Source organism: Dipodomys merriami, unplaced genomic scaffold (assembly GCF_024711535.1).
Source record: "Dipodomys merriami isolate MVZ:Mamm:240054 unplaced genomic scaffold, mDipMer1.0.p SCAF_129, whole genome shotgun sequence".
Taxonomy (NCBI): Eukaryota; Metazoa; Chordata; class Mammalia; order Rodentia; family Heteromyidae; genus Dipodomys; species Dipodomys merriami.
This window is the reverse complement of record NW_027202593.1, coordinates 2,480,828-2,508,820: the sequence shown is the minus strand read 5'-3', so window position 1 is coordinate 2,508,820 and position 27,993 is coordinate 2,480,828. Positions and strand designations below refer to the sequence as shown.

The 27,993-nt window shown below is 42.3% G+C and overlaps 1 protein-coding gene across 1 annotated transcript in view; it reads right to left on the bottom strand.

The window, feature by feature from the left end:
- Window positions 1–26,101, bottom strand: part of LOC138824417 (matrix metalloproteinase-20) — a 34,060-nt gene extending 7,959 nt beyond the window's left edge. The window contains exons 1-8 of the mRNA XM_070018266.1: window positions 25,960–26,101; window positions 20,605–20,852; window positions 17,441–17,589; window positions 15,413–15,538; window positions 14,482–14,643; window positions 12,558–12,699; window positions 6,706–6,842; window positions 5,501–5,657 (exon numbers count right to left, since the gene is read on the bottom strand). Coding sequence (XP_069874367.1) covers window positions 5,501–5,657; window positions 6,706–6,842; window positions 12,558–12,699; window positions 14,482–14,643; window positions 15,413–15,538; window positions 17,441–17,589; window positions 20,605–20,852; window positions 25,960–26,085 — 1,247 coding nt within the window. The 5' untranslated portion in view covers window positions 26,086–26,101. The remainder of the gene's footprint in view (window positions 1–5,500; window positions 5,658–6,705; window positions 6,843–12,557; window positions 12,700–14,481; window positions 14,644–15,412; window positions 15,539–17,440; window positions 17,590–20,604; window positions 20,853–25,959) is intronic.
- Window positions 26,102–27,993: the final 1,892 nt, after the last annotated feature.

Here is a 27,993-nt window from a genome sequence, read left to right as displayed (position 1 = left end):
AACCGCGATCCTCAGATCTCAGCCTCCTGAGTAGCTAGAATTACAGGCGTGAGCCACTGGCGCCTGGCTAAATCTTTGTATTTCTTTTTTGATACATATTGCTAGATTTTGTTTACTAGGATTTTACGAGCATTTTGCACTCATATTCACAATAGGTATTGGTCTGAAGTTTTATTTCTGAGGATATCTTTGGTGGATTTTGGTTGGTATCATGCAATGAAATGCATAGTGCTCTCTTGACTGCTTTACTCTGTCGTAGTTTGGGAAAAGTTTGTATCACTTCTTTAAATGTATAGTTAGGAATCACCAGTAAAGCCATCTGGGCCTGAGCTTTGCTCTGTGACCAGTCGTTTCAAGTATAGTTCTATTTGGATGGGTCCACTTATTGAGTCTGTTCCTCCAGTTTGTTTTTCTATGAATTTGTTCACTGTTTAAACTATCTAATTTATTGGTATATAATTGCTCATGTTATTCTATAATCCTTTAAAAGTATTCCTGTAAGGTCAATCAAAGTTCTCTTTTCTCATTTCTGATTTGAGTAAATGAGTTTCCTTTTTCACTTGGTCAGTCTAGTAAAAATCCTATCAACTGGTTCTCCCAAAGAACAAACATTTGTTTTGTTGATACTCTCAGATTATCAACTTCTTCTTTATTTCATTTATTTCCATTGTGATCTTTATTATTTATTTCTGCTTGCTGTAGGTTTAATTTTGCTCTTGGTCTTTCAGTGTCAAAAAGTAGAAAGTAGAAAGAGATCTTCCTTCTCTCAATATAGACATTTATGTAAATTTCCCTTTAGGCAGCACTTTTACTGTTCTAATTTTCACTTATTTTAAAATTTTTTTCTTATTTCTTTTGTGGTTTCTTTTTTGATCCATTGTTTGCTTAATAGTATATTAATAGCCACATATTTTAGAATTTCCAGTTTTCCTTCTGGTCATTGTTTCCAGCTTTATTCCATTGTAATTGGAGAGGATAGTTGATATGACCTCAGTGGTTTTCAAATTACTGAGACTTGAGGATTTTCTATTCAGGAGCTGTTCTGTGTGTTTTTGAGAACGTCTGTGCTGCTCTTGTTGGCTGGGGCATTTGTTGCTGTGGTTGGTTCTTTTGTCTTGGTCTTGGCCCTCTCATGGGCCCTTTGTTTTCCTTTAGGGCACCTTTGCCACTTGTATTTCTGTTAACTATTTATCAGTTGATTATGAGGGCATTAATATTACTCAAATGAACTTAGTGCTTACAACATGACAAAGCTTTAATGGTATTTTTATTCAATCCCTGTAACTACTATGAAATCAGTACTGTTTCCACACTCATTTGACAGATGATGAAACAGGAAGTTCTTTACATTGCCAAATTATTGCTGGTTGAGCTATAATCTTATTCTTGACCATTCTCTTTGTTTTGTTTTTGTAGTTCTGGGGGGTTGAAGTCAAGGTCCCATGCATGTTTAGCTGACTATATCTCCAGTGCTCCTGCCCACAATCTTAACCAGTTAATGCTATGCTTTTACAACAGCCCAGTAGAGAGCCTGACACATAAGTAAGCCTGATAAATGGTGTTTAAGTGTAGCAATTGGGTAAGAAATTCTGTTTTGTTAAAAAAATTTAAGTCATTAATGAATACATTTTTGAGTTCCACTTCTTCATTCTTAGTTTTTACCCCCCCACCCCAACAGAGACTAACTATAAAACCTTTCAATAGAGAGATCTCTTTCCAGTACTGCGAGGCACCCGGGAATAAAAGAATGTGGAAAGCGTGTTCAACTTGTCAGGGGTGATGTCTCCGGTTCGTATGCACAGACAGTGACAAGGCAACTGCGAGGTTGAAAAGGGATGGGACTTGTAGGCTTGCAAATCACTTTTAATAAAATTTAGAAATCAATGTCTGTTTCAAACAATGATGGAAATAATGGCATTCCTCAGCCCCTAGAAATCTCTTAATATAGCCAACATTCTGTTCTTGGTGGGTGGAGGAAACTATTCCCCATAAATGATGGAAGTAAAAATCAAGAAAGAACAATGGACTGAATCCCTAGCACCTGCCAGAAAGAAGAAGAGATGGGATGAATATATAGATGCCCAGGAAAAGCCTAGCTGGCAAGAGCTAACTAGTATGTCGTTTGGTTAAACATATAATAGCAACAACATGGCTGTGTGTCTTTTTGAGATGCCACCCTGTGTACTGTTTCCTTGTAAGTTACTATGATGTGACATATACATCCCCAGTCACAGAGCTCAAACCTACAAGGCCCCAAGCCAACCATTAGGCCTCAATGGAGGGAGTTCTCCAATCATTTTGTCATGCATTTATTCACTTAAACCATGTCCAAATTCTAGGAGCTCATGGATCATTTCCTGGATAATAAGCCTATGTTTGTTTTTATTTGTCTTATAGATTGAGCTAGCATAAGAATCAAAGAAGAGGGGCTGGGAAGGTGACTCAGTGGTAGAGTGCTTGCCTAGCATGCAGCCCTGGGTTCGATTCCTCAGAACCACATAAACAGAAAAAGCTGGAAGTGGTGCTGTGGCTCAAGGGGTAGAGTGGTAGTCTAGAGCAAGAGAAGCTCAGGAACAGTGCCTAGGCCCTGAGTTCAAGCCCCAGGAATGGCAACAAAAAGGATCAAGGAAGAATCTGACAAAAGACTAACACTGTCAGTGGATGTTGACACAGGAAGATGCTTATTCCATGAGCTGAAGCTTGTGGTTTTCTGTATTTTTTTTTAGTGTGACCATGTGCTTAGCTTCATCTGTCTCCTTTGCCCTTTCCTCCCAATGTCCTTCTCCTTTCTGCTGAGGAGCAAGGATGTACTAGGTCCAGTGGCCATCTCCAGTCATGAGGCACCATGAGAATGGAAACTATGTATGAAGAATATGGGGGGAGCCCGCCACCTGTGTCTCACTCCTGTAACCAAAGCTACTCGGGAGGCTGAGATCGGAGGATCATGGTTCAAAGCCATCTCAGGCAGGAAAGTTTGTGAGACTCTTATCTCCAGTTAACCACCAGACAAATGGAAATGGCTCCAAGTGGTAGAGCACTAGCCTTGAGTGAAAAAACTCAGGGATAGGACCCAGACCCTGAATTCAAGGCCCACAACTGACAAAAAAAAAAAAGAATATTGGGGGAGGGGAGGGAAAGTTAGAAGAACCATGGGACATCAGTGAGCCCAGATCCACTCATACCAGCTCTAATCTGTTCAACTTCAATGCTTCACATGTATGAAAAAGAAGTAGTTGTTTTTTGCCACAGTTATTTTAGGATCTCTGTTACTAGTAGCTTACCAAAATTCCTAACCAACACAGGGTTTGACATGACAATAAGATGTCATGCTGCAAGGCTCTGCAAAGCACAATGGCCACAGTTCAGGGGTGGATGTCTAACTGATCTGTTACACTAGCTTTTTTTCTGAGCTAAGGAGCTATAAGTCAGGTTTGCTTGTTTCATTCCTTTAGCGCCTTTAGCAGAGTATGCGTCAGACTGTAAAATAGAAGCTGTGACTGATTAACTATGCCAAACATTGCAGTACAGGTTAAAGGCTTCCAGTATTTCAAAAAGAAATCCCCTTTTGACCAGCCCTTTGGCTAATTTACTGTGCAATGGCATATTGAGATTTAAGCAATCATTTGTTAGTTAGCAAGCCTTTAAAACAATTACTTATCAATTATACAGTTCTTATATAAATTCCTACAGTTACTGAAGCGTTATACCTTTTGAGCACATGCTATGCACCAGCTCTCGTGCTTGGTGTCTGCATGCTTTGTAGCATTTATCACTCTGGTAAGGTTAAAAGGGCCTACCATGGCTTCCTGTCCTAGTCAGCAACATGAGTTCATTAACAATTGAGTTGATGTCCCAGCAATTTCCTAATGGATCCTTAAAGACTTTTCCTTAATAAAGTTGGAAAGGTACAATGTTATTTCCTCTGTGTGCATCAGGTATCATTAAAATCAGAGCCCTTCTCTCTCCTCAACCTCAAATTTGGAGAAATTTAAACCTCTGCCCCCATCCAATCCCTTGTTTGGGCTGTTGGACCTCCATGCAGCCTGGCTGGATGTACACACTTCAGTGAGGGTGCTGGTGGATGGCCCAGAGACCAGAAAATGGAAAAGAGAGCTCATGAGAGAGTGGATAATCCCCCCAATGAAAATCTGGCTATGAACACTCTTAGGGAAAAAAATGAAATAATCCTGACACATGTGACCTCATATTTCCTCTGCCATGCTTACACATGTCAATCAATTGCCTAAAAACACACCATAGGATTCAGCTCTCTCAATCTCTATTCCAGTACTGTGATCATGGGCTCCGTAAGAAGACTTTTGGAAAACCATGATCTGCCCAGTAGATTGTAATATCTCACAGTTGGATTATGACACTAAGTTTCAGGTAGGAAGGCCTATGAAAGAAAACTAGCTGGATTATTGACTTTAATATTGGATAGGAAGGACAGCTCATGATAGCACATGATACCAGAGTGACATCACACAGGTCAAGACAAGTCATAGAGCCCACATTTGCTTAGGAATCCTTTTGTATGAAATAAGAAACATGGTCCTTCGCATGAAATATATCTGTGTTATTTTCTTAGCTTTGCATTGGGGGAGATGATAACAATTGGTTAAATATAGGTTACACCACCCAAATTGTAATTTAGAGATAGAAAATGAAATGAAAGCCGGTGGGCCAAAGTTGGGTCCTCCCCTCTTCACTCTAGTTCCTATCTTGATGTGAGATGGTTTGGCACAATCACCTGCTTAGAATCTGGCTTCTCATTTGGAGATCATGAAATTGGCAGTGTCTCAGAGAGAACTGCCAACAGGGGCTGTGCAGAGGCAGAGTTGCTCTTGGGAGGAGGCTGGAAAGAGCTGCACTCATTTCTCAACACCAGTCAACTAAAATGGAAACTCAGGAGGAGAGGTAAAATCAGGCCCTATGAGCAGTGACTGGAGGGCCAGCGAGCCCTTGCTCAGAATAAGCCCATGTAGCAGGACAGGCGTAGAGATGACACACAGCCCCCTTTGGATCAGATGTCTCTTCATGTTCTAGTCTGGATAAGAGGAATGAACACTTTTTCCTTTCCTTAGAACTTTCCTTCAAAGCACCCTATGTGTGACCACTCACTTTTTCCAATCACAGAGTATTCTGAAATTGTTTTATGGCTATGTATCAGTGTAGTTGCTTCCCTCTGGGGTGTTCTCAATGGATAGTAAGGTACTTAGAGAAGCTGCCCCCACTCTTTTATGCCATGGGAGCCACATTAATGTGTTCCTAGAAGAGCAGGATGTTTTTTGTTCTCAATAAACAGGATTACTGGGTAGATGTTTCACTTACCATTCAGATGGTTCTACATCTTGAAGACCACTCAGCAGCCATCTTGAAGACCAGTGACTGAGAGAGGATTGGATGGGCGTGGTGCAAACTTGCCTTGCATTCATTTTTGCCAAAGATTTTTTTCCCTTCCCATGGAATACATTAGACAATAAAAGAAGAAAAACCATACCTGTAGTAGTCATCTCCAACAAAGAAAAGGGTCTTCTGGGGCTCCTTGAGGTAGACAGCTGCATCTATTCGCTGCACTTGCCTTGGGAACCCAAAGTCATAAATAGTCCGAGGAGGACCTTGCATTTGGAATCCTCGTGTTATCCAGTAGTGGGGGCCTGAAAACAGATGTTACAGCTTTCAGACCTCTGCTGGTGCTGCCTAGTGGTGCACCTTACTCTTGAAGATTTTGATGCAGGATCCTAAGTGGGGTAGTTCAAGTGGGGGGTTCACTGTGGTGATAACCCAACAGCAGATATAAGTCTCTTGTAATTCAGCTCCGTAAGAGACTTTATATTAATACTACTGTGTCTTAAATTTAATACACATCTCAAGATATCTTTCACTTATAATATTATGTCATTGTCCCATAACCATGAGAGAGAAGCACAAGTATTATCACTTAAATTGGTGCTAGCATCAAGAAAATGTGAACAAAAACATAGTTTTCACTGATTAGAAAACTTCCTTTGGCTAGCTATTGTCACAATACATCTTCAAGACTGATTTTACTCTACTCCCTTTGCAGAGCAAAAAGGAAGGCTCAGCTCATAGCAGTGGGATAACTTCCCAAAGTTACCAAAATAGCAAAGGGCTGGAGGCTGAGATTAGCATCTCATTTATGATTCAGGGAATGCCCAGGGTTTCCTTTTCTTCTTGCTTCTCAGGATGGCATTGCAACAAGGATTTTATTTAATGTGAAAATCTCTCAGTAGACTATTCAATATAATTCTGAGAAGAGTGGACAGGGACCAGGTTTCTTGCCCCCTGGCTAAAGTCATCTACCCTGGTGCCTCTGTAAACTCCAAGGCTGGGGCTCTGGTAACAGTGGGGAGTCACCGACATTCCTTTTTGTCGAGTAAGGTGACATTTCATATCCAAGTTCAGAAAGAGGAACAAACATGTCTAGTGACCACTAGTAGCACTGTCAGAGCTAGATACTCAGAATAGGTGGGGCACCATGCCCCTGCCAGTTCTAGTTTTTTTTTAATTTTAATATTATTGTCAAGGTGATGTACAGAGGGGTTACAGTTACATAGTTAGGTGGTGAGTACATTTCTTGTCTAACTTGTTACCCCCTCCCTCATTTTCTCCCTCTTTTCCCTCCCCCCCTCAATCCTTACCCCTCAGTTGTACAGTTCTGGTTTTGAGAGATCTGTAGAATACCTTTGAAAAAGAAGGCAAGGCCCCGCTCAGCCACTTCATAAGCTGCATCCACATTGGACATGAGTTGGGGGAAGGAGCTGGTGATAGTGCTGGGCCGGATCCCTGATGGCAAATGGACCTGCCGTCGCCAGAAAATCCTATGGGGTAATCAAAAGAAATCAAACGTGAGAGTTTTTAGCTCCTCATTCCCATAGACTAAAACATTACTACAAGTCATACTTTGACCTTGATCTTTTTTTTTTTCCCAGTCCTGGGGCTTGAACTCTGGGCCTGGGCTCTTTTGCTCAAGGCTGGCACTCTACCACTTGTGCCACAATACCACTTCTGGCTTTTTCTGTGATTAATTGGAGATAAGAGTCTTACGGACTTTCTTGCCTAGCCTGTTCTTGAACCATGCTCCTCAGATCCCAGCCTCCTGAGTAGTTAGGATTACAAGTGTGACACACTGGTGGCTGGCTGGGTTTTTGTTGTTGTTGCTTGGCTGGGTTTTTGTTGTTTGTTTGTTTAATAGAATGGTTGTTCTAAATCAAGTATGATTTTGAGCCCTTAGGGACAATTGAAACCTGGTGACAATTTTGATTGTCACAGCTAAGTCTGGACAGCACTGTGAGAGGCAGGGCTGCCAACAAAGACAGCCAAACACAACAGACTTACACATCTCAAAGGATCAGTAATGCCAAAATTAAGACACCATGTTTGAAACACTTTCAGCACAGTCTAATGCATGCATTGTATGCCTAAGATAAAAATAAGTCCTACCTAAATTAAGTACATAATTGTATGCTTTAAAAAAAAAGACTGTCATAAAACTTTTCAGATGTTGGTGGCTCATACCTGTAATCCTATTTACTCAGGAGGCTGAGATATGACGATCACAGTTCAAAGCCAGCTTGGGCAGGAAAATCGTGAGACTCTTAGAAACCACCAGAAAACCAGAAATGTTGCTGTGGCTCAAGTGGTAGAGTGCTTGCCTTGAGCGGAAGAGCTGAGGGACAGTGCCCAGAGTTCAAGCCCCATGACTGACAAAAAACAAAAAAAAACCTTTCCAGAGACTAATGAAGAGAAATTATATTTGGTAGATAATAAAACAACAGAACACATATACAGAAGATTTATAACTCTTAGAGCTATTGATTACAATATAAAAATGAGGTAAAATGGTTCAAAGAAAGGATGGCAAGTAATCTGATACATCTTTAATTGGATTTTGAATAATCTACTAGACTGTTGGAGAATAGCTGCAGCATATATTGGAATTGTGCAATGAAAATTGAGAACAGATCCTGTTAATAGTCTGTAATCTGATCCTTGATAAGGAAGGCAGAACAATGGCACTTGCTGGTATTATTGACTAGCTGATTAGATACTTAGCTGCCCTATTATCTTTGTGAACTAGTAACCAACACCTTGCTTGACACATAACCCGGGACATTTGTTGGTTAAGTAAATAAGTGTCAGAAGGTTGGGTGGAATGCATTTGATCAGTGATTTTGTGTTCTCTGAAAGTTTCATTTCCTTTTAGCATAAAGCAGCAGTAAATAATTAATCAAATATGAGGTTAGGTCACCTTTTGCCTAGCTTGGTGCAGCTCTCTGTCTCTTGTATTCCTTGTCGGGATTGTGTATTATCTTTTTATTCTGGGACTTAGGACAGTGTCTAGTACAGTTTGATCCTGATTGTTGAATATTATTTTTTTGTATAAAAAAAATCCTGTGCTGAGAATTGAACCCTGGGCCTGGTGCATACTAAGTATGTGCTCTACCACTGACTTCCCTCCCAGCCTGAACCTTTCTTCTTTCTGTGTTTTAGCTAGCCATTTTTATTTTCCATCTCCCTATTCTGATGCTGTAAGTCTCTCATTTTCAGGGGATGTCTGTACCCCCTATTTGGACTCTGGTAATTCAGCTCAAGCTGGATTGGTACCCTTCACTTCTATGTACTTCAGCTAACAAACTCTCGTTGCCTTTGCTTTTCTCTGCTTTTGTTTTCAGGGGAGAAAAGGTGCCTTTCTTCCTTCTTTCTCCTCAACGCTCTTTATTTAACTACTGGCTACTCCCCCAGATTCAGGCAGTGGGTACTATGGAGGGACCAAGGGATGTTTGGAACCTTAATACTGGATATTTGAGTCACTTAAGTTTTCTGTGATTCTATTTCCTTCTGTCAAGTAAGAGTAAGAATGCAATAACTTATACAATTGCCTCAAAAGATCCATTCAGATCATGAAGGTGCTTTGAAAACTCTGGTCTTCCCATAATTATTTGTAGGTTTTAAAAAGATATTTTCACTGCACAAACTTATTAACTGATGATATGTAAAACTTTAGAGTTTATCAACGTAGGTAAATTTTCTTCTACACTGGTCTTATTGGTCATCACACCAGTGGCTGAGAAGCTTTCGTGTTGTGGTTCACTAATCTGGGCTACTTGTCTCAGAATTCTCTAGAAGCCAAGAAGTCATCCATGTTTCAGCCACTTCACTGAACCCACGAAAAGGTCCAGCGTATACAACTTTAAGATGTACAGAACTAGGCATTATGTACCTGTGTACACTCCTACCCTCGAGAGGCCGAGGCAGGAGGACTGCAAGGTCCAGGCCAGGCTGGGCTATGCAGTGAACAATTTCCTCAGAAGATACAATAAAACAAGCACAAACACAAAACAAAACAACTTAACACCCAATATAGAGATGAGGGTTAAAAAGAGCCAAAGCTCACTGTTCAAAAAGAAATGTACTCATTACTTGATTTATATAACTATAACCCTCTGTACATCACCTTTACAATAAAAAAACAATAAAAACATATAAATAATAGTGAGAGCTCTGCACAGTTGCCCTTAAATTGAGGGTGTTTATACTCACTTGAGGAGCCTAGGGAAATCTCTAAGTGGTAACCTGTGAAGATGGAAGGGGACCACTCTTACCCATGAGGACAGGGTTCAGAAGAAATGACAGAGCTAGAGGTCTTAGTTCAGGTAAAAGCCTAGGGTGCTGGCTCTGTTCTGAAATGCTTTCAAGAAGTAAATTTCCATTGTTCAAGCTGTTCCTAACTTTTTTTTTTTTTTTGAGTCCGGTCATGGGGCCTGAACTCTGGGCCTGGGCGCTGTCCCTCAGCTCTTCAGCTCAAGGCTAGTGCTCTACCACTTGAGTCACAGCGCCACTTCTGGCTTTTTTTTCTTTTTGCTTATGTGGTGCTGAGGAATCGAACCCAGGGCCTCAGGCATGCAAGGCAAGTGCTCTACCACTGAGCCACCTTCCCAGCCCCGCTGTTCCTATCTTTTAAACATTGGAAACAGTATAGATGGTCATAAGTGTAGAATTGATTAAATAAATTATGCTATATTCATTGGAATAATATATAAAGGATTCAAATTCAAATTTAATGACATGGAAAAAGGAAATTGTTCAGTGAGAGATATTTATAAGTTGGTGTAAATAAGATTTAAGTTCTGTGGAATCATTCTCCCCTTTCCATATTTGCACCACATATTTCTCAGTCCAGAGAATGTGTCTGGATGAACACACACAGCCTGGTTTATTAACAACATTATCACTCTATGTGGAAGCTGAACATATGTGTTCTTGCCCAGTTCTAACCCTCACGGCCATGGCACTGGAGATGGGCCTCTAGGAGATAATGAGGTTCAGACCAGGGTAGGCTCCCATACTGGAATTTAGTGCCTTTATGGGAGGAAGTGCCAGGAAATGGTCTCACTATGCACATGAAGAAGTCATGTGAACGTGTGGGGAGATGTGGCCTGCCCACAGGCCCAGAGAAGAGGTCTCAGAATGAAATCTACTACCCAGGCACCTGGATATTGGTATTCCCAGTCTCAAGAACTATGAGGAATAGACTTCCATTATTTAAACCACTCAGCCCGCAGTGGTTTTTTTTTTTTTTATGGTATCCAGAGCAGACAAATACATCTTTCTTTCCTTCCTTTCCCTTCCTCCCTCCCTCCCTCCCTCCCTCCCTCCCTTCCTCCCTTCCTCCCTTCCTCCCTTCCTTCCTTCCTTCCTTCTTTCCTTCCTTCCTTCCTTCCTTCCTTCCTTCCTTCCTTCCTTCCTTCCTTCCTTCCTTCCTTCCTCTCTTTCTTTCTTTCCCCTTCTTCCCTCCCTCCCTCCCCCTCCCACCAACCTTTCTTGCTTTATTTTCCTTTTTAAAGTATTTTTCTTCTTTTTTTCTTCCCTTCTCTCCATTTCCCTCCCTTCTTTTCTCTTCTCTACATACCCTTTTCTTTGTTTGCTGAGGTAGGGTCTTACTATGTAACCCAAACTGGCCTTAAATTCATTCATAATCATCTGGTCTCCCACTTCTGGGATTACAAGCATATGCCACTATACCCTACCTTTCTGTCTCCTGAATGAATAAAAAAGTATTCCTGTAAAACTGGCTTAAAGATCTCTTCCCAAAAGGAACAATCTATCTCCTCGTGAACCCGCTCTTGACCTCCCCAGGTGCTTAGTCCCCTTCTCTTCCCACAGCTCTTCCTCCTGAGCTTGAGTCACACTTTTTTTTTTGCAATTCTTTTAGAATGATCTTTCTCATGCAAAGGAAGAGACGATATTCACATAGTTTTATATTTTTAGATGCTATCATAATGTTTAGTACCTAATATGGGCTCAGTGAATGCTTTTGCAATGAGGAAAAAAACATAATGTCTCTCAATACATTCCTGAGCTACTCAGTTTCTGCTAGTTGGTGGAATTCTGACTCCAGTGATGGGAGTACTATGAGTGAGTGTTCTCTTTTCCTTGTTGAGGTAGCCAGTGCCATGGTTGACTCCCTAAGAGGCCAGTGAGGGAACAAAAGACAACTGTTCCTCTGTGCTATCTTCTATCTGACAACCGGAAAGCCCGGAGCTTAGGAAAAGTGCTTACATTAGAATCATCACACAGCCATCTGCTCATCTCATCATCCACCTATCCATCCATCCATTATTCATCTACCCACTTATTATCCATCTACCTCCCTATTATCCATCCATCCATCCACCCACCTATTATCCATCATCCATCCATTAGCCATTTACACATCAATTATCAATCATCTATCCACCCACCTATTATCTAGACACCTACCCACCCATTATCTACTTATTCATTATCATCCATCTACTCAGTTCTCCTTCCTTCCTACCTTCCTTCCTTCCTTCCTTCCTTCCTTCCTTCCTTCCTTCCTTCCTTCCTTCCTTCCTTCCTTCCTTCCTTCCTCCCTTCCTTCCTACCTACCTTCCTCCCTTCTTCCTATCTGCCCATCTGTCTATTTAACCAACCTTTATTCATCAATTTTTTTTTTTGGTCCAGTCGTGGGCCTGAACTCTGGGCCTGGGCGCTGTCCCTTAGCTCTTCAGCTCAAGGCTAGCGCTCTACCACTTGAGCCCCAGCGCCACTTCTGGCTTTTTTCTTTCTGCTTATGTGGTGCTGAGGAATCAAACCCAGGGCCTCTGGCATGCAAGGCAAGCACTCTACCACTGAGCCACCTTCCCAGCCCCATTCATCAATTTTTATTGGGTGCTTCCCCTTAAGCACACAGTGGTAATGGAAATATACATCAGGTAAATTTGGTCTGTTACCCTAGCTCAGCCACTTAACTGTTGCCTGGGGAAATTTGTTTCTCTTTGCCCTTCTTTCTTAACTGTAAAATGAAGAATTTCTATGGTGAAAAGGACTGGAAGAAATGCTGTACATGTGTGAGCAGCATTTAGCAGTGCGCCAGGACCACAGTAGGTGCTTCACACAGAGAGGTGTCAGGTGTCTGTATCTTACCACCTACCCGGAGCAGCATTTGCCTAATGTCTTAAGGCATGATGCCAGTTGGAGGCCATCTGAGGCATGATGTATCTTAGGCTTACCTGTCCTTGAAGAACAGAAGCTCCTTTCCCAACATTGTCACAGCATCAAAGGATGAACTGGAGTCACAGAGATCAGGAATGGATGGCTTGTGAGGAGGGATGTGGGGCGCAGTGGGCTTGCCCAGGAATGGTTTCCGAGGTCCTAGGAGTCAAAGTGTCTTGGTCAAAATGGTACCAGCTCGAGGGGTGAATTAGATCAAAGTATATTATAAGTATGCATAGAAATACTACAGTGGAATCCCAATGTGCAGTTAATGTACACTAATAAAGAGGAGCAACAATCAAGACTATCAGCCAACCAATCTAAACCAAACAAACCCCAAATGGTGCTAGAAATTAAAGTTTGGATACTTGTACTCTAGAGAGCATAGGAGCTCTCACACTGTGTTTGGTGATGTCCTAAGGTACTGGCTGCAGTGGCAGGTATCCTAGGTTTGAATCCCGGCTTTCCTAGTTGCAGAGCTATGTGACATGGAGTCAGTAACTTTTGAACACAAGACCTTGCACAAGATAGGCAAGGGCTCTCCCATTTGAGTCCCAAACACAGCTCTGTAGCTAATAGCTTTTAAAGCCTCAGCCACCCATGTTGTGAAACAGGAGTAATAACAGGACAATTTTCTCCAAAGACTGGAGAGAATTAATGCAATTAATGCCTATAAGTGCTTAGAAGTGTTTGGCACAGAGTAAATGGTTTTAAAATGTAGGTGCTATCATTTTATTGTGAGGTATAGCTTCTTCAATAGGTACAAATGTTTCACATTAGAAATATAATTTAAACATTCCCTTAATCATTTCTTTGTAATTATTTTTCCATTAAGTTAAAAACATTTGTATGCCTCCTCCCTCCCTCCCTCCCTCCCTCCCTCCCTCCCTCCCTCCCTCCCTCCCTCCCTTCCTTCCTTCCTTCCTTCCTTCCTTCCTTCCATCTTTCCACCCTTCCTTCCTTCCTTCCATCTTTATTCTTCTTAGCATCCTGCCAAATCTTAAGTATTCTAATAGGCATCAGAAGAAATGTAGTACCTGGAAAGTGCTTGTGGTTAAAAGTAGCTCTGGGGGATTTGCTTGGGAGAGCTGGTGCATTCTGATGGTCATCCACCAGCAATACTACCATTCTTGTCATTTTTCTGACCTTTGATGAAGCCTATCCCAGAAAAACTGTGAAGTTCTGAGGATGTTTCTCCAAACACACTCAAGTTTTTATTGATTTGGTTTTCCCTTGAGGAAAATTAGGTATAGAGTTTTTAGTAATGTTTTCTTACCCTTGGAAAAATGTTAATACTTGAGATGATTTTCAGTTATCTTGGGATAGTTCCTGCTCTGACCTTTGGCTCTCCGAGATCTCAAATGGTGACAACAGTGAACCCTACAGGCTACCACAAGGATGGCATGAGGTGTCACCACCTGTGCCATTTGCTATTTGTTTATTTTTGTTGGTCATTGGGGCTGAACTCTGGGCCTGGGCTCTGTCCCTCAGCTCTTCAGCTCAAGGCTAGCACCCTACTATTTGAGCCACAGCTTATGTAGTACTTATGTGGTGCTGAGGAATCAAACCCAGGGCCTCATGCATGCGAGGCAAGCACTCTACCACGGAGCCACCTTCCCAGCCCCATAATTGCTATTTTTAAGGAGATAGGATGACTTGTCTACAAATGGGTAAGCAACAATATATCAACTGTAAGATAATAACTATCCTCTTTCAATGAGTAAATTTTGATGTTCGTCAGAAAGTTAGACAAATATTTGCATTTTCTATGGCTCTAGAAAAACGATTCAAAACCTTAAAAAAGAAAGCAATGTTGATCACCAGAAGCTTTTCATAGGAAGGCATTGTTGGGGCTGTGGGCTCTAGTCAACTTATTCTAAGTTGGAGACTGAATGCTGATCAACTGCAGGCATGGGGATTAAAGAGGTGCATGGATCGTACCGTACAAGGCCTGGATCGCTTTCACATCATCCTTGGGGAGGCGAAAGCCGTAAGGTTGCTGGTACTTATAAGTTGGGTACATCAATGCTGATGGGTCTGTGGAATGGGCCAGGCCCAGGGCATGGCCAAATTCATGAGCCGCCACAGTAAATAAATTGAAACCTAAGCAATGTGTGAGAGAAAAAGCAGCATCAACACAGGTTTTAGTTTTCTCTGTTTTTTGCTTTTACAGGAGAACTTATGCCCAAATCACAGTTTAACACATTTCCTTTCCACAACTGCACAGCAAAGATGGACTGTTGGGAGACTTAGGTTAGCTGACTTCAGTTCTTTTTAGCTCGTTGGTGAGGGAGGCTGGAATCATGAAACAATCCATTTTGCTCATTGCTAATGATGCTTGACAGATTGATAAGGAAGGGCCTTGGCTAGTAGTGGCAATGAATTTTGCAGTGACACACTGATTTAGATCACAAACACTTTTCTGCTAGTGCAGCTACTCCTTTTTATGCACACATTTCACAATGAAAATTTCCAGATGACCTGCACAGTGGTGTTCCGGAACCTTCCTCCCCATCCCCATCACACTTCTCAGGAGACACTTGTGAGTCATTGTGCATGTAGCAAGTACACATAGGCAAAAAAAAAAAAAAATCAATGTTTGTAATTTAAGAAAAAGAGAGCCATGTATTGGGGGAAGGGATTGGTGCTTGAGATGATGTGTTATAAACAGAAATCACACAAATCTACAGCATAATCTTGAGTGGCTCTTTTCCCTTAGGGTATTCCCTTCTGGATTTTTAGCTTACTTGTTTTTCTTAGCCAGCCCTCCTAGTTAAAGGGTGGCTTGGGACGTTGAACCTCAAGGTTTCATGATGGAGGCCCAGAAGAAGGTACAATATTTTCCAGGTTATCGTGAATTGTGCATATATACCATTCGTTCCCATAGTCCACTTCTCAGCATTGTCGAAATGGGTATCTCCTCCCAGACCTTCTCCAGGCGCGAATGCATGGGCTAGAGTCCCCCGAGGCCCATCGAATGGGTATGAATCTCCGTGATCTAAACAACAGGAAATGCTACAGGATTAAGATCTGGCAGTTTGGTGGGGCACAGAGAACAGACAACACTTTGAATAGCTACGATGCTTCAGTTTATGATTAGTCATTTTTATAAGACATTCACATGAATAAATAATTGCCTATTGAAAATTGAAAGGCAGCATTAAATAACCAAAACAATGATAATTGTGGTTTCTATGGTAACACGTAGCATCCTGAGGATTATGCATATGTCAGAGATTGCAAAAGGAGAAAGAACAGAGGGACATTTGATGGTACCTTGATCCACTGATTAGAATGTGAGCATTCAGGACATGATTTAGCAGAGAAGAAATTAGTAACTGGGCAAAAACAGGTTTTCTGTGTCTGTTGCACAATACAAATTTAATCGGAGGAAGTATCAGAAGGAAAACTTCTATGTAAGTTTGATATACCTTCACTTACTTGTAAAACACACAAAAGTAATCAAGGTCTCCAGCTTGCAAAGCTTTATGTACTTTTTTTTTTTTTAACCATCTATATTTAACAGTTCAGTATGAATTTAACAGAAATGGAGAAAGAACAGAATAAGAAGTGCCAAAATAGAAGCTCCATTTCAAAAATCTGTGCAATATTAGTGACTTTACCCAGTTCTACTTTTTTTTTGTCAGTCATGGGGCTTGAACTCTGGGCCTGAGCGCTGTCCTTCAGCTCTTCAGCTCAAGGCTAGCGTTCTACCACTTGAGCGACAGCACCACTTCTGGTTTTCTGGTAGTTTATTGGAGATAAGAGTCTCACTGACTTTCCTGCCTGGGCTGGCTTTGAACTGCAATCCTCAGATCTCAGCCTCCTGAGTAGCTAGGATTACAGGTGTGAGCCACCGGCATCTGGCCAGTTCTATTTTTTTTTTTAAGCCAACAAAGCAAAGTTCAGTAAGACTTCAGTATAAGGTGTTCTCAGAACATAATGCAATGGTGGCCAAATCTCTAGTCAGCCTTGTGTCAGGGGACTGGACAACAAATTGAAAGACCACAAGAGGCCCACACGTTAACTTCATGACCTTCAAAGCATCCTTGAGTTTAGTGCCTTGTCATTTTACCAAGTGACTTTGGTCATCTGGGATGATCAAAAAGTCAGGTTTCACTCAGGGACACTTTTGAAGCATTTGTTCTCAAGACCTGCTTGATCTTCTCTCTCCTAAGTATATATGTCCTCCCAGTGATGTCAGATTGAAATGAAGTGTCAAGGACACTTAAAATTATCTGTAGAAGGGAAGAGGCACTAGCAGTCACTAAGAAGCCGAGAAGGGAAGGAAATTTTGCAGTCATCTGGTCCTCCTTTTGTCTGTTTCCTGCTGTGTTTCTCCCAGTGGGGCTCAGAGTTCTCCATCCATCCCAGTGCAAACTCATGCTGCACTCCTTAGCAAGCCAAGTTGGGAACAGAGAGGGGGTGAATTGGGCTGGAGCAGACCTCACAGGCACAGTCTGCAAATGTGGATGAGACCAGAATGCCCCTTCTCCTGACTATTGCTGCAGGGGGGCCTGGGTCAGGGTCCCTGCAAACTTACTGCCTCTAGTGGGAATTTCCCTCAGGGGGAATTTCTTGGGTAATAGCGATGAACATCTAGCCAACTGGAAAGCAAAATCACATCCAATTGTGTCGCAAGGGGACAAAACCATAGTAGAAGGCTTCCCGGGAGCCTATTCTATTCTCCAGCAGAATCTAGAGATGACAGAAACACTAAGAACTTTGCTGGCTCTATTACCCAGCCAGATGCAGGTCCCAATGAGGAGGCCGTGGCTGGGGCCTCTTCCCATCACAACACTGGAGGGCTATGTGGTCACTTGGACTTAGTACTTAGAAGGTGGAGTGTTGGGAACACTCCCCTACGCATTCAGACAGAACCCAGGGAGCACCACAGTACCTCCGGTTTCAAAAGATATCATGATATCCGCTTCTCCCGAGTTTATTCTAACAAAGTTCAGGGGGACGGCGCTGCTCCATGCCCGCAGAGCCATCTCCACGGCCTTGTCCACCTCTGCAGGCCTCATGGAAGGTGTGTACTTGGATATCCTGTGGAGAGACAACAGCAAATGCTTTCCACTCAGGGCTGCTCCTAAATAGAGGCTAATAGTATAGCTAACCATCTACATTTCTTTTTTGGAAACAATAATTCTTTTTTGACTTTGAAAGATGCTGAACTGCTTGCTACTTGTTAACTAACAAGACAAATTAAAGGCAGGGTGAGCACAGTTGAGATATCCTTCTTGTTATAATACTGTTTTTTATTGTTTTTGGCAGCAACAGGGTTTGAACTCATGGCCTCACACTTGCTAGGAAGGTACTCTTAACATTGGAACCATAACCCTAGTCCTTTTAGCTTCCCCTCACTTGGCTACCTCTCTGGGTAGCCTGAACTATAATTCTCCTATTTACACTGCACATATAGTTGGGTTGGTAGACACATGCTATGGTGCCCAGTTTTTTAATTGGTTGAGATAGAATCTTACTAACTTTTTGCAGGCTGGCCTTAAACTGTGATCCTGCCAGGCTAACTCAGTCAAGGCAAATGAAACTCTTGAATTGTGATCCTCCCAATTTTTGCCCCTCAAGTAGCTGGGATTATAGTCATAAGCTACCTTGCCTGTTTTAGTATTCCTACTTTTAAAGAATAATACTTACATGATGTTACAGATAGTAAGAAATCTCTGGAGGGGTCAGGGGGAGGATTGGAAGGGGAAACAAGGGAGGAGGCTACAATGCTTGATAAGAAATGTACTCATTATCTTGCCCAAGTAATTGTAACCCCTCTGTACAGTATTTTCACAATAAAAAAAAAAAAAGAAATCTCTTTTCCTGGAAATGGCTTAAATGTAGAATCTTTTTTTTTCTCCAAAAGGGATGGAAAATTTTCAGTTATAAAAAAATGCAAACGTGAAATTTTAGGTTTTGTAAGTTCCCAGTCAAAGGCAACCAGGATTTCCCCAGAACTGCTGGGGAATGTGTGTTTTCTTAAAATAGTACCTTCTGAAGCGGAAGTGCTGGCCTTACAGAGGAGGCTATAGGGTGGTAGTAGCAGAGCATGCCAGCAAGCGGGGCTGTGACAGCGACACCTAATGGCAGAGAGATGTACATACTCCTTGTGCCAGTAGTGGAAGCAGTTGGTGACCCCCTGGGCATTCTGCCACGTAGTCCAAGGACTGGGTTTCCACAGTCCTCAGGAGGGAAGGAGGGGGAGGACTGTGGACTCTGCCGGAATAATGGCTTCCCTCGGAAGCTAAGTCTTGGGAGCCAACCTTAGGAGGGGAACTCATGCCTATTTTCTCTCTTCCTTTGGCTCCTGCTCCAGTGTGGGGCACATAGAAGATGGTAGAGAAGTGCTTGAATAGGACCCAGCTGTTCAGGGACTGCTCAGTTGCTCTCAAAGTTGTTGAAGAAGACATGGTCTAGAAATGTGCATTCTAGCAACTCTCCTAGGTTGTTCTGATGCACCAGTATCTGTAATGCTGGGGTTCCCAAAGACAGAACATGTCTCCCAGAGAGGATCATAAGTAGGTCAGTGCAGGACTAGGGGAAGGTAAAGGGGGAGAAGCTAGGAGCACTTCAGCCCTAGGAATTGAGATCCAGAAGAGGGAGATACAGAGTTAAAGAGGGAAAGCAGAAAGTCCCTTAAAAAGACTGTCTAAGCCCTTCAAAATATGCTATTTATTTTGCAATATGCATCTCTGATTTATCACAACTTCACTTAGTACTTTGAAATTCCTTTTACCTTGAAATTCCTTCCTATTATAGAAGAGTCCACTGCATCCTTAAACTGGTTATGTGGGCAGAGCTGGACAAAACAAGGGTGGAGGAAAGAACAGCACCAGAAGAGAGGAAAGGAGAAGTGAAGAGAAGAGAAGGTGGGGAAAATTCTGACCCAGAGTCCATTGATTGTAAAACAATTGTAGTCATAGCTGATAATCTCAGAAGATGTGCTCTGTTCTGTACATGATTCTACACAGTTTCTGATGTTGTGTGTTACCTGATCATCACTGTTATCTATGTTTGTTTGTTAGTTTTGTTGGTCTTGGAGCTTGAACTCTGGGCCCAAACATTGTCCCTCAGCTCTTCAGCTCAAGGCTAGTGCTCTACCACTTGAGCCAAAGCGCCACTTCCAGTTTTCTGAGTGGTTTGTTGGAGATAAGAGTCTCACAGACTTTCCTCCCCGGCTGGCTTTGAACGTTGGTCCTCAGATCTCAGCTTCCTGAGTAGCTAGGATTACAGGCGTGAGCCGTTGGTACCCTGCTGTCATCTACGTTTTGAGTTTAGTCAGGGTTTGAGTTCTGTCTGACTTCAAGGGCTTATGCACACAGCATTATGCTGTAATTTTTAAAAAAATGATCGGATATTTGTTACAAGATAATTTGTAATATATGAGCTATGTGGAATACTAAGATAGCTTCTTGTGTTGGAGGGCAGGGGATTTGTTTGGGAGCAAGAACAGGTGGGCAGTGTGAGCGTGGGGTGAGGGTTTGTGGGGTATGAGGTTTGTGGGGTGCAGGTCTCATGGGTTAGGGGTTTGGGAGGTGCTGGTTTATACTCCCAGTCTTGATTTAATCCATACTCCTTGCTACTGTGCAGTTGGACTAGGATACAGTTGAAGAAAACTATGAGAAGATTCCATAATTTTTTACATATTTATCTTGTCTTTAGTTATTTCAGTCAATAGCGTCATAACTCCTGCTCCTACCCCACTGCTTTGATTTTTTGTTCCAAGCGCCTCCTTATGGATATATAGGCTCATTGCAGGTAATAAGTGAGTTATCTTTCTTACTGAGCAGATGGGCTGTGAGAAAACTGGTTGGTATTGTTAGGGTATTAGTTCTAGACTAGATTAGTTTTCCCAGGATGGTTGTTTTTTATGATAATTATGAGGTTAGCTAATTGGCATTATATTATGGGTTTAGAAACTTCTTACTGCTATGGAGAATTGTGATTTTTGTACAATTCAGAAGGAAGAGAGAGACAGACAGGGAGAGACATAGACAACTGATGGATAGATGGGGGTTGTTTCTCTCTGAATTCTGAAAGACTCGACCTCATTACCTGTATGTTAAAGTATTTTTTTTCCACTTGGGTTCACCTGGGAAGAGTCGATAGTTGGCCACGTCAGGAACTCCACAGCGAGGTTTCTTGATCATGTCCATTGTGTTCCGGTCCAGCTTCCCAGTGACTTGGAGGCCTAAGAAGGCTTGCAGCTCCTTCACCTTCTTCACCAGGGGACTGCCTCCTCTTGCAACCATCTCCCCCATCTGGAGATTTCCTTTGCTTGTATAATACTTTTGAAGGTAGGCCTGAAATGGAGAGGCAGGCTAACATGTCTGTGGTGTAGTCTGAGAAACAGTCACACTCAGCAAGAACAGCAGTAGATATTCTTGTTATAAAGACGGTGTGTAGACTCCCTTGCTTGAAAAAAGTAGGCATAGTTGCATAGATGGAGTTTGGATAGATCCAAAATTATTAATGATTGTCTTTGAGCGGTGAGGGGGTTAGACTAGTATTTGTTTCTATACGCCTGCCTTTGATAGTTTTTCTACCATGAATTTAATGTATGTGAATTATTGGATATTAAATTCTAAAAGAAAAAAAATAGTAGGACACAGAAGTGAGCCTTTTCCCCATGGACTGGGGATTTATCACTGACATCTGTTACCTAATTGTGGGGGCAAAAGCTGCCTTGACTTCTGGTTATTAGTGACTGGTGCGAGGTGCGTTATGCACAACTCCATCAGTTCTTTCCCTTACAGGGCTCATTCCATGAACTGCTAAACTGAGGCTTTACATCAGATTCAGTGCATTATAGGGTGGAATCTGTTTGTATAAAGTAGGTTTATTATACTAGGTTCTCTCAGCCTAGAAGCAAATAAATTAGCTATAAACAATAAGGCTTCATTGGCACATACACTGTTGTGTGATTCGAGGTGGGGTCTGGGTGAGCCAGGGAGGAAGGCCAGGGCAAATTGGGGACCAAGGCCTGAATGACATTCAGGAATTCTAGTCATCCTCCTTGTTTCTGGAAATGACCAAAGTGTGTATGTGTGTGCGTGTGCGTGTGTGTGTGTGTGTGTGTGTGTGCATGTATGTGCACACGCACATGTGTGATACATAATATATATTATGTATTGTTATTTATATAGTATAGGGTTTTATAATACATATAAACTTTATGTTTGTCTCTGTATTAGTTATTAATTTATTGTTTGTTTATACTGGGATTGAATTCAGGGCCTTGGGTTGTTGCTTAACTTTTTTAGTCAAGGCTGGCACTCTACCACTTCCAAGCCATGTATTTATTTATAAGTTATATATAAGTTATGCATATTACTTAAGTACAACAAACATTATTATATAGGTAATAAAAATTGAAAGTGAATTTAATGTCTTACAATAAGGGATTTGTTAGATATAGTGTTATATAATCATGTGACACAAAACTAGTTTTCTACTGATGTGCTTTTTTTTTTTTTTTGGGTCCGGTCGTGGGGCCTGAACTCTGGGCCTGAGTGCTGTCCCTCAGCTCTTCAGCTCAAGGCTAGCGCTCTACCACTTGAGCCACAGCGTCACTTCCAGCTTTTTTCTTTTTGCTTATGCGGTGCTGAGCAATCAAACCCAGGGCCTCATGTGTGCAAGGCAAGTGCTCTACCACTGAGTCACCTTCCCAGCCCCTACTGATGTACTTTTGAAAAGTAAGTATTTAATGGCCTAGGAAAATGCCCTTACTATGAAGATAAATTCTGATAAAATCAGAAGTGAGAACTTATTATTTAAATTTCTTAAATTTAAATGATGAGTATAATCATAATTTTCACAATTTCATAAGTAAACCAACCATCCATACACAAACACAAACACATGAAGTATGTCTGGAGAATATTAGTAGTTATCTTTGGGCGGTTAAATGATGGGAAATATCAATTTATTCTCTCCTATGTCTCAAAGTTCCATAAAACATAGACTGTTACTGCTCCGAGGAAAGTAGGAAGGAACAGGGTTGGAGAGAGCAGAGTGCTCTAGTTCCTCAGTGGGTGTGCAGGAGGATGACTTTCTTGGTTGCTGTCTTTTACAAAATCCCAGGCAAGGTCAGGCACAGTGGCTTACACTTGCAGTTAATCCTAGCTACTCAGGAGGCAAAGATTGGTTTGAGATCAGCCTGGGCAAAAAGCTAGTGACACCCATCACACTTACCGCTGTTAGTTCTTTAGTCTATTCTTTAAATTGCAAGTTTATAATTATGTGGTAAGTGAAAACCTATGTTTGTTATTTTCAGAGACAATCTGAAAACTTGTTTTAAATGTTAAGTCAGCACTACCTGATAATCTATGAGTGATGATAGCTAGATCTATTTTTTTAAACTTTCTGTTGGTATATGAATGATGAATGATACTCATTTCATAGAAACCACACTTTGAGTTTCATATTTTGGTCCTTTCCTAAGCTAGCAGTAGATGATTTAATAATCTCTCTTAATGCTGGCTAGTGAGCTGGGGTTCCCAGCCACATAGCAACGAGCTAGATCACAGATAGTGGGCGGTGCACTGTGTTGCAATGCCATTTGTTAAGTGTATGAAATGCATTTCATTCCTGCTTTTTGGAGACAAGGCTTTGTTATAGAGCCCAGGCTGGCTTTGAACTCAAGAACCTCTGTCACCTCCTCCTGAATGCTATGATTACAGCTCTGAACAACCATGTCCAGCTTTAAATGCACGTTGTTGTTCTTTTGAGACAGGGTCTCACTATAGCTCAAGCTGTCCTCTAATTCATGATCCTCCTGCCTCCGACAACTGAGTGCTGGGATATAGACATGCCCCATCATGCCCAACCTCAAATGTATTTTTGAGTCATGATATTTCCAACCTGCAATGAGGCAATTAGATATAACCTTATCATAGTCAAACAACAACAACAAAACCCAGAATAAACCCTGGATTATGCAAATTAGTAGGCATGGTATCATGCCCTCATCTTCAAAGCCTTTTCCCAAATCAGCAAATTAGAATTTAGGCGGTGCAAACACACATTAAATAAATTAAGAAACCTGTTTATATTTTTCCAGGGTAGATGTTTGTACTGGTGGATTTTAGAGGGCGAGGAATCAGGTGTTTCCAGGCCTGAGGGACTGTTTGCTCTTAGCTGGTTTTAGAGGAACATGCCAGTGTGGAAGGTGCTTGCTGAGCTGGCCTTTCAGGCATGGGTTGATCCAGGATCCTTCAGCTGTGGCTGCTCAGCTTGAGTCACACAGGGCTGTAGACCAAAATCCCCCACACCTGCGCTGTTCATGCGCTGTCTTCTGGCCAGGCCACCCTCTCTGTCTCCAGTCCTCTCCAGACAGTATCTCTCTACATTGTGGGTAAGTACTTTCCTCGACTGCTCCCTCCTGCCCCAGTCACCCTTCCTCCTGCTTAACTTCTCATTCCAGCATCCCTCAGCAGGTCTGCACTCAATGATTGTCTTGGGGGCCTGACGGCAGCCCCCCCCCCGTTCCCCGCTGGTCCCCACCCCATTGGATCTCCAGCACTCATCACAAGGTACTCCTTCTGCAAATAAACTTAGGCTGTGGGTTTCTTCATCAAGTGGACAGGGTTGGTACACATTTCTATAAACTATAAGGAGAGGCATTGATTCTTCCTGTCGTGAGGGGCTCACATGCTTGGCCAGATCCTTGCAGCCTTCCAGGGTGCTGGGTGGTCTCCCCCAGGGGGTAATTGGACCTTTGCAGGAAGAAGGTCTGTGTGCAAGTGGACAAGGCATGAACACATTTCCATGCTCCTGTCCCAACAGAGACCCAGGAGGGCAGACTTATTTGGAGAGGTAGAAGAATCATGAAAGGTCTCCAACATTCCAAGGCTACAGCATTAGTTCCAGATACTCCTAGTGAGCCCCTGATAGGATGGACCAGTGGCTTTTATTATTCCTTCATGGACTTGGGTCAGCTAATGATCTCTGCAAAGCGTTGTGGCCATTGCAGACCATTCTTTGCTGTAGTGACTCACAGTCATCATTCGTAATCTAATGCCAGTTAGATTTGTCTGTGGACTTGTAGTCTTCCTGAACCCTGGACCAGATCTGAGCTCTCCTACCATGTCAGACCTGTTCTGGCCTCAGCCCATCCCTCCTTGGGAAAGTCACAAAACCTCTGTAGTTTCTGAATCCAGGTGGCTGGGGTGTGTTGGGGCTACCCTGTGGGAGAGGGGACGTAAAGCTAGGTGGCATCAGGAAGACGATTCCCAGCAGATCTCAGCATTCCCAGTTATTTTTCATTTAGTTTAAGTACAAGGGGGCTCCCATCCACGGAAGCTCACTTCAACTGGGTGTCTGCTTCTGGATGGAGCCTCCTTTGTTATGTATGACAGCTGTGGTAGAAAATCCTTAACAGCTGGGGTAGCAGAAGAAGGGATGAATAGTGAGAGCTGCAGGCTACCATCCCAGCCTATTTTACAGGCCAGCGACTCTGACTGGACCCACATCTTTTTTTTTGTGTGCCAGTCCTGGGGCTTGAACTCAGAGCCTGGGCACTGTCCCTGAGCTTCTTTTGCTCAAGGCTAGCACCCTACCACTTGAGCCACAGCGCCATTTCTGGCTTTTTCTGCTTATGTGGTACTCAGGAATGGAACCCAGGGCTTCATGCATGCTAGGCAAGCACTCTACCACTAAGCCACCCTCCCAGCCAAATGGAATCACACATCTTTGTAGTGTGTTGACAGAGAGGTACACATGAGAAAAATCCCCTCACACCTTTTGCTAATTCTGGGCAATTAATTGTGTAGGACAAGGAGTGCTGCCTTCGCTTTAAGTGGACTAAAATGCTTGGAGTCATTCAGAGCCATGTAGCCATTACAAAAATTGTAATGTAAATTGTCTCAGAGCCTTTCCAACAGCCGGGTGGGAAGAGATCTTCAGAGAGGAAAACACAGAACAATGTACGTTAAGGGTCATGGGGAAACACTTTCAGAAAGAAAAACCCTCCACAGGGAAGAGGGTTTTCACTTTGGAAAACCTTAGTTCACTTAAATTCTGATCAAGGTTACCTTCAGTATAAGAGCTATTTTCAAAGTGGGAATGCAGAAAGTCCTTCTATGTTGTCTGCGAGGGACTTACTACTAAATATACAGCCTCACCTGTAGGGTTGAGAGTCTCATACTTTAGGTTTTATATTTCTTCCCTTTCTTTTCCTTCAATACTTGTTTTGTCTTGTTTGTATTTGCTTGCAAAACCCCTCAAATTCGGTGAGAAACAAGATATGTTGTTGCTATTTATTCGTTCACTTAGGCATGCAACAGGTGCACCTAACATGTCCCCATCTTAGATGGTTCTGTACACTTATTAAATGATTAAAACAATAGATTTTTTTTGCCTTTCTGGAGTGGTAGGAAGAAGAGGGGACTGGGACAAAGATTCACAAACCTGTGCAAGGTGGTAGTTGTTCCTCCAGGTCCTGGGGGTGGCCACAAATAGGGAGGGGACTGCAGTGGAAAACTTCAAAGCTGTGACGAGAAGGACAGCAAGGCCAGATGCCGGGAGCACCTTCATCTCCTCCCGTAGCGTGGTAATTATATCAGCCTGAGGGACAGCAGACAGCGCACATTTGCACTTGGACCCGGAGCTCCTTTTATAGAGTCGAACAGGTCTGGGCCCTGCAAGGAAGGATGAATCATGTCTCAAGTGGTAATTACACAGCTCCTTTCTCTCCCTGATGACGGGGTAACAGATCCATGCACAGGACTCAGAGAAAGCTTCATTCTTCGCTATTTGCCAAATCTCTAAAAGAGAAAAAAAAAAAAGAGATCCCCTTTTAATGAAGTTTATTAACTACTTACCAACACATGGTGGTGGGGGAGGGTAAACTTGATTGATTTGAACCCAGGGCAAGCATCACATTTGATTCATCTCAGTTGAGGGACTTTTTCCCATTTTGATTACAGAAAAGGTAAATGATCAGAATATCATCGAATTAGAATATAACTGAGTCATGCTGGAATCCCCACAACTCCAGCCCAATCACCTGTGCCTTCTGCATCTACCTCCATGTTTCTCAGGAAGAAATGCTGGTAGTAATAACAGTTCTGAGATGCCTGACTCATCACGGCAGTGCCACACTGTACCATGCTACCTAGAGTGAAGGGGATGGCTAGGAAGCCTTTCATAAGTTGACACAGGATTTGTTTTAGTTAACCCGAATGCTAGACAGACTCTACATTTTGTGTGACCTCTGGTTAAGTTGAGGCCCTAGGTCTTTTTCCTGGCTCTCATTAAGGTGTTGTATAATGGGAAAGGCATTTTAAAATCAGAAAAAAACTGAGATTTAATTGTAGTCTATTTCCAGGCAGTGTGACCCTGGGTAAATTATTTCTATGAGCATCAGGTTTTTTTTTTAAATTTGCAAAAACTGTCAAAGATATTTTGTACAAACTCCTCATTGTTGCAGTAGGGCTCCCGGAATATAATATAGCATCAACTGTGTGGCATTTATTGTTCCTGGGTTCTGAGAAAATTACTGATACCATGATGAGGTCACTCTTGTCCAATTCAGACAGGATTGAGAGCTGGGAAGTGTGAAGCTTGATTTTCTTGCCAGTATAAGATAAAAACTGTTTAATGATCTTTCTGCACAAATCCCACCAGAAAGTCCATCATACTCTCTACCCTTTGTACACCTACCTCATACCTGCACATAGATTTCTTTATCTTTAACATCATTCATGATTGAGGTGGCTCAGACAAGTTGTTCTCCCAGGAGGATTTCTACCAATGAGCCACACCAACTTGTCTCCAGCCTCCAAGAACAAGTATCCAGGCAGATTATGTAAATCTCTCCCCTTTGCCAACAAAAGCTTCCTGGGCTTTCCTCTTCAGATACAGCAGGTCCAGACCTTGCCCTAGTGTGCATCCCAGATTATAATCCTTTGCCCATTCCTAGACAAATTCTTTTCCTTGAAGATAACTTGTTCCCCTGGTGGTTCTTTTTAGCTTTGACAGTTTTCATCCTAATTCTAATACCTGCAACTATGGCTTTGAGCAGATTGATTTGTCTCTTTCAGTTGTAGTCTTTTCATCTATAAAGCAGGGGAAAGGGATGAGGGTGGGGATATAACAAGATAGAGTTGCTTGTTTGGTGGTGTTGTGGTAAAGGAGCAAATCACATCACAACAAAGCTCTTAGCAAAGTGCTGAGAAGACTTACCCCCAACAATATAATGCTCAGTTTATCTCTTTACTGGCACTTGGTTCGTTTTTAAGAAATATTTTCTTGGGCAGATGTATAGTTGGGTCAATGATTTTCAAAGTTTGATTTTTGGACCATCAGCATGTTGTCCTGGTAACTTACAGGACAAATACAGACTCTTGGTCACATCCAGGGCCCCTGGGTCGAAATTCTGGGGACTCATCCCATTGGTCTCTTTAACATGCTTTCCAGGTAAATGCTAAGGATAGAAAACCA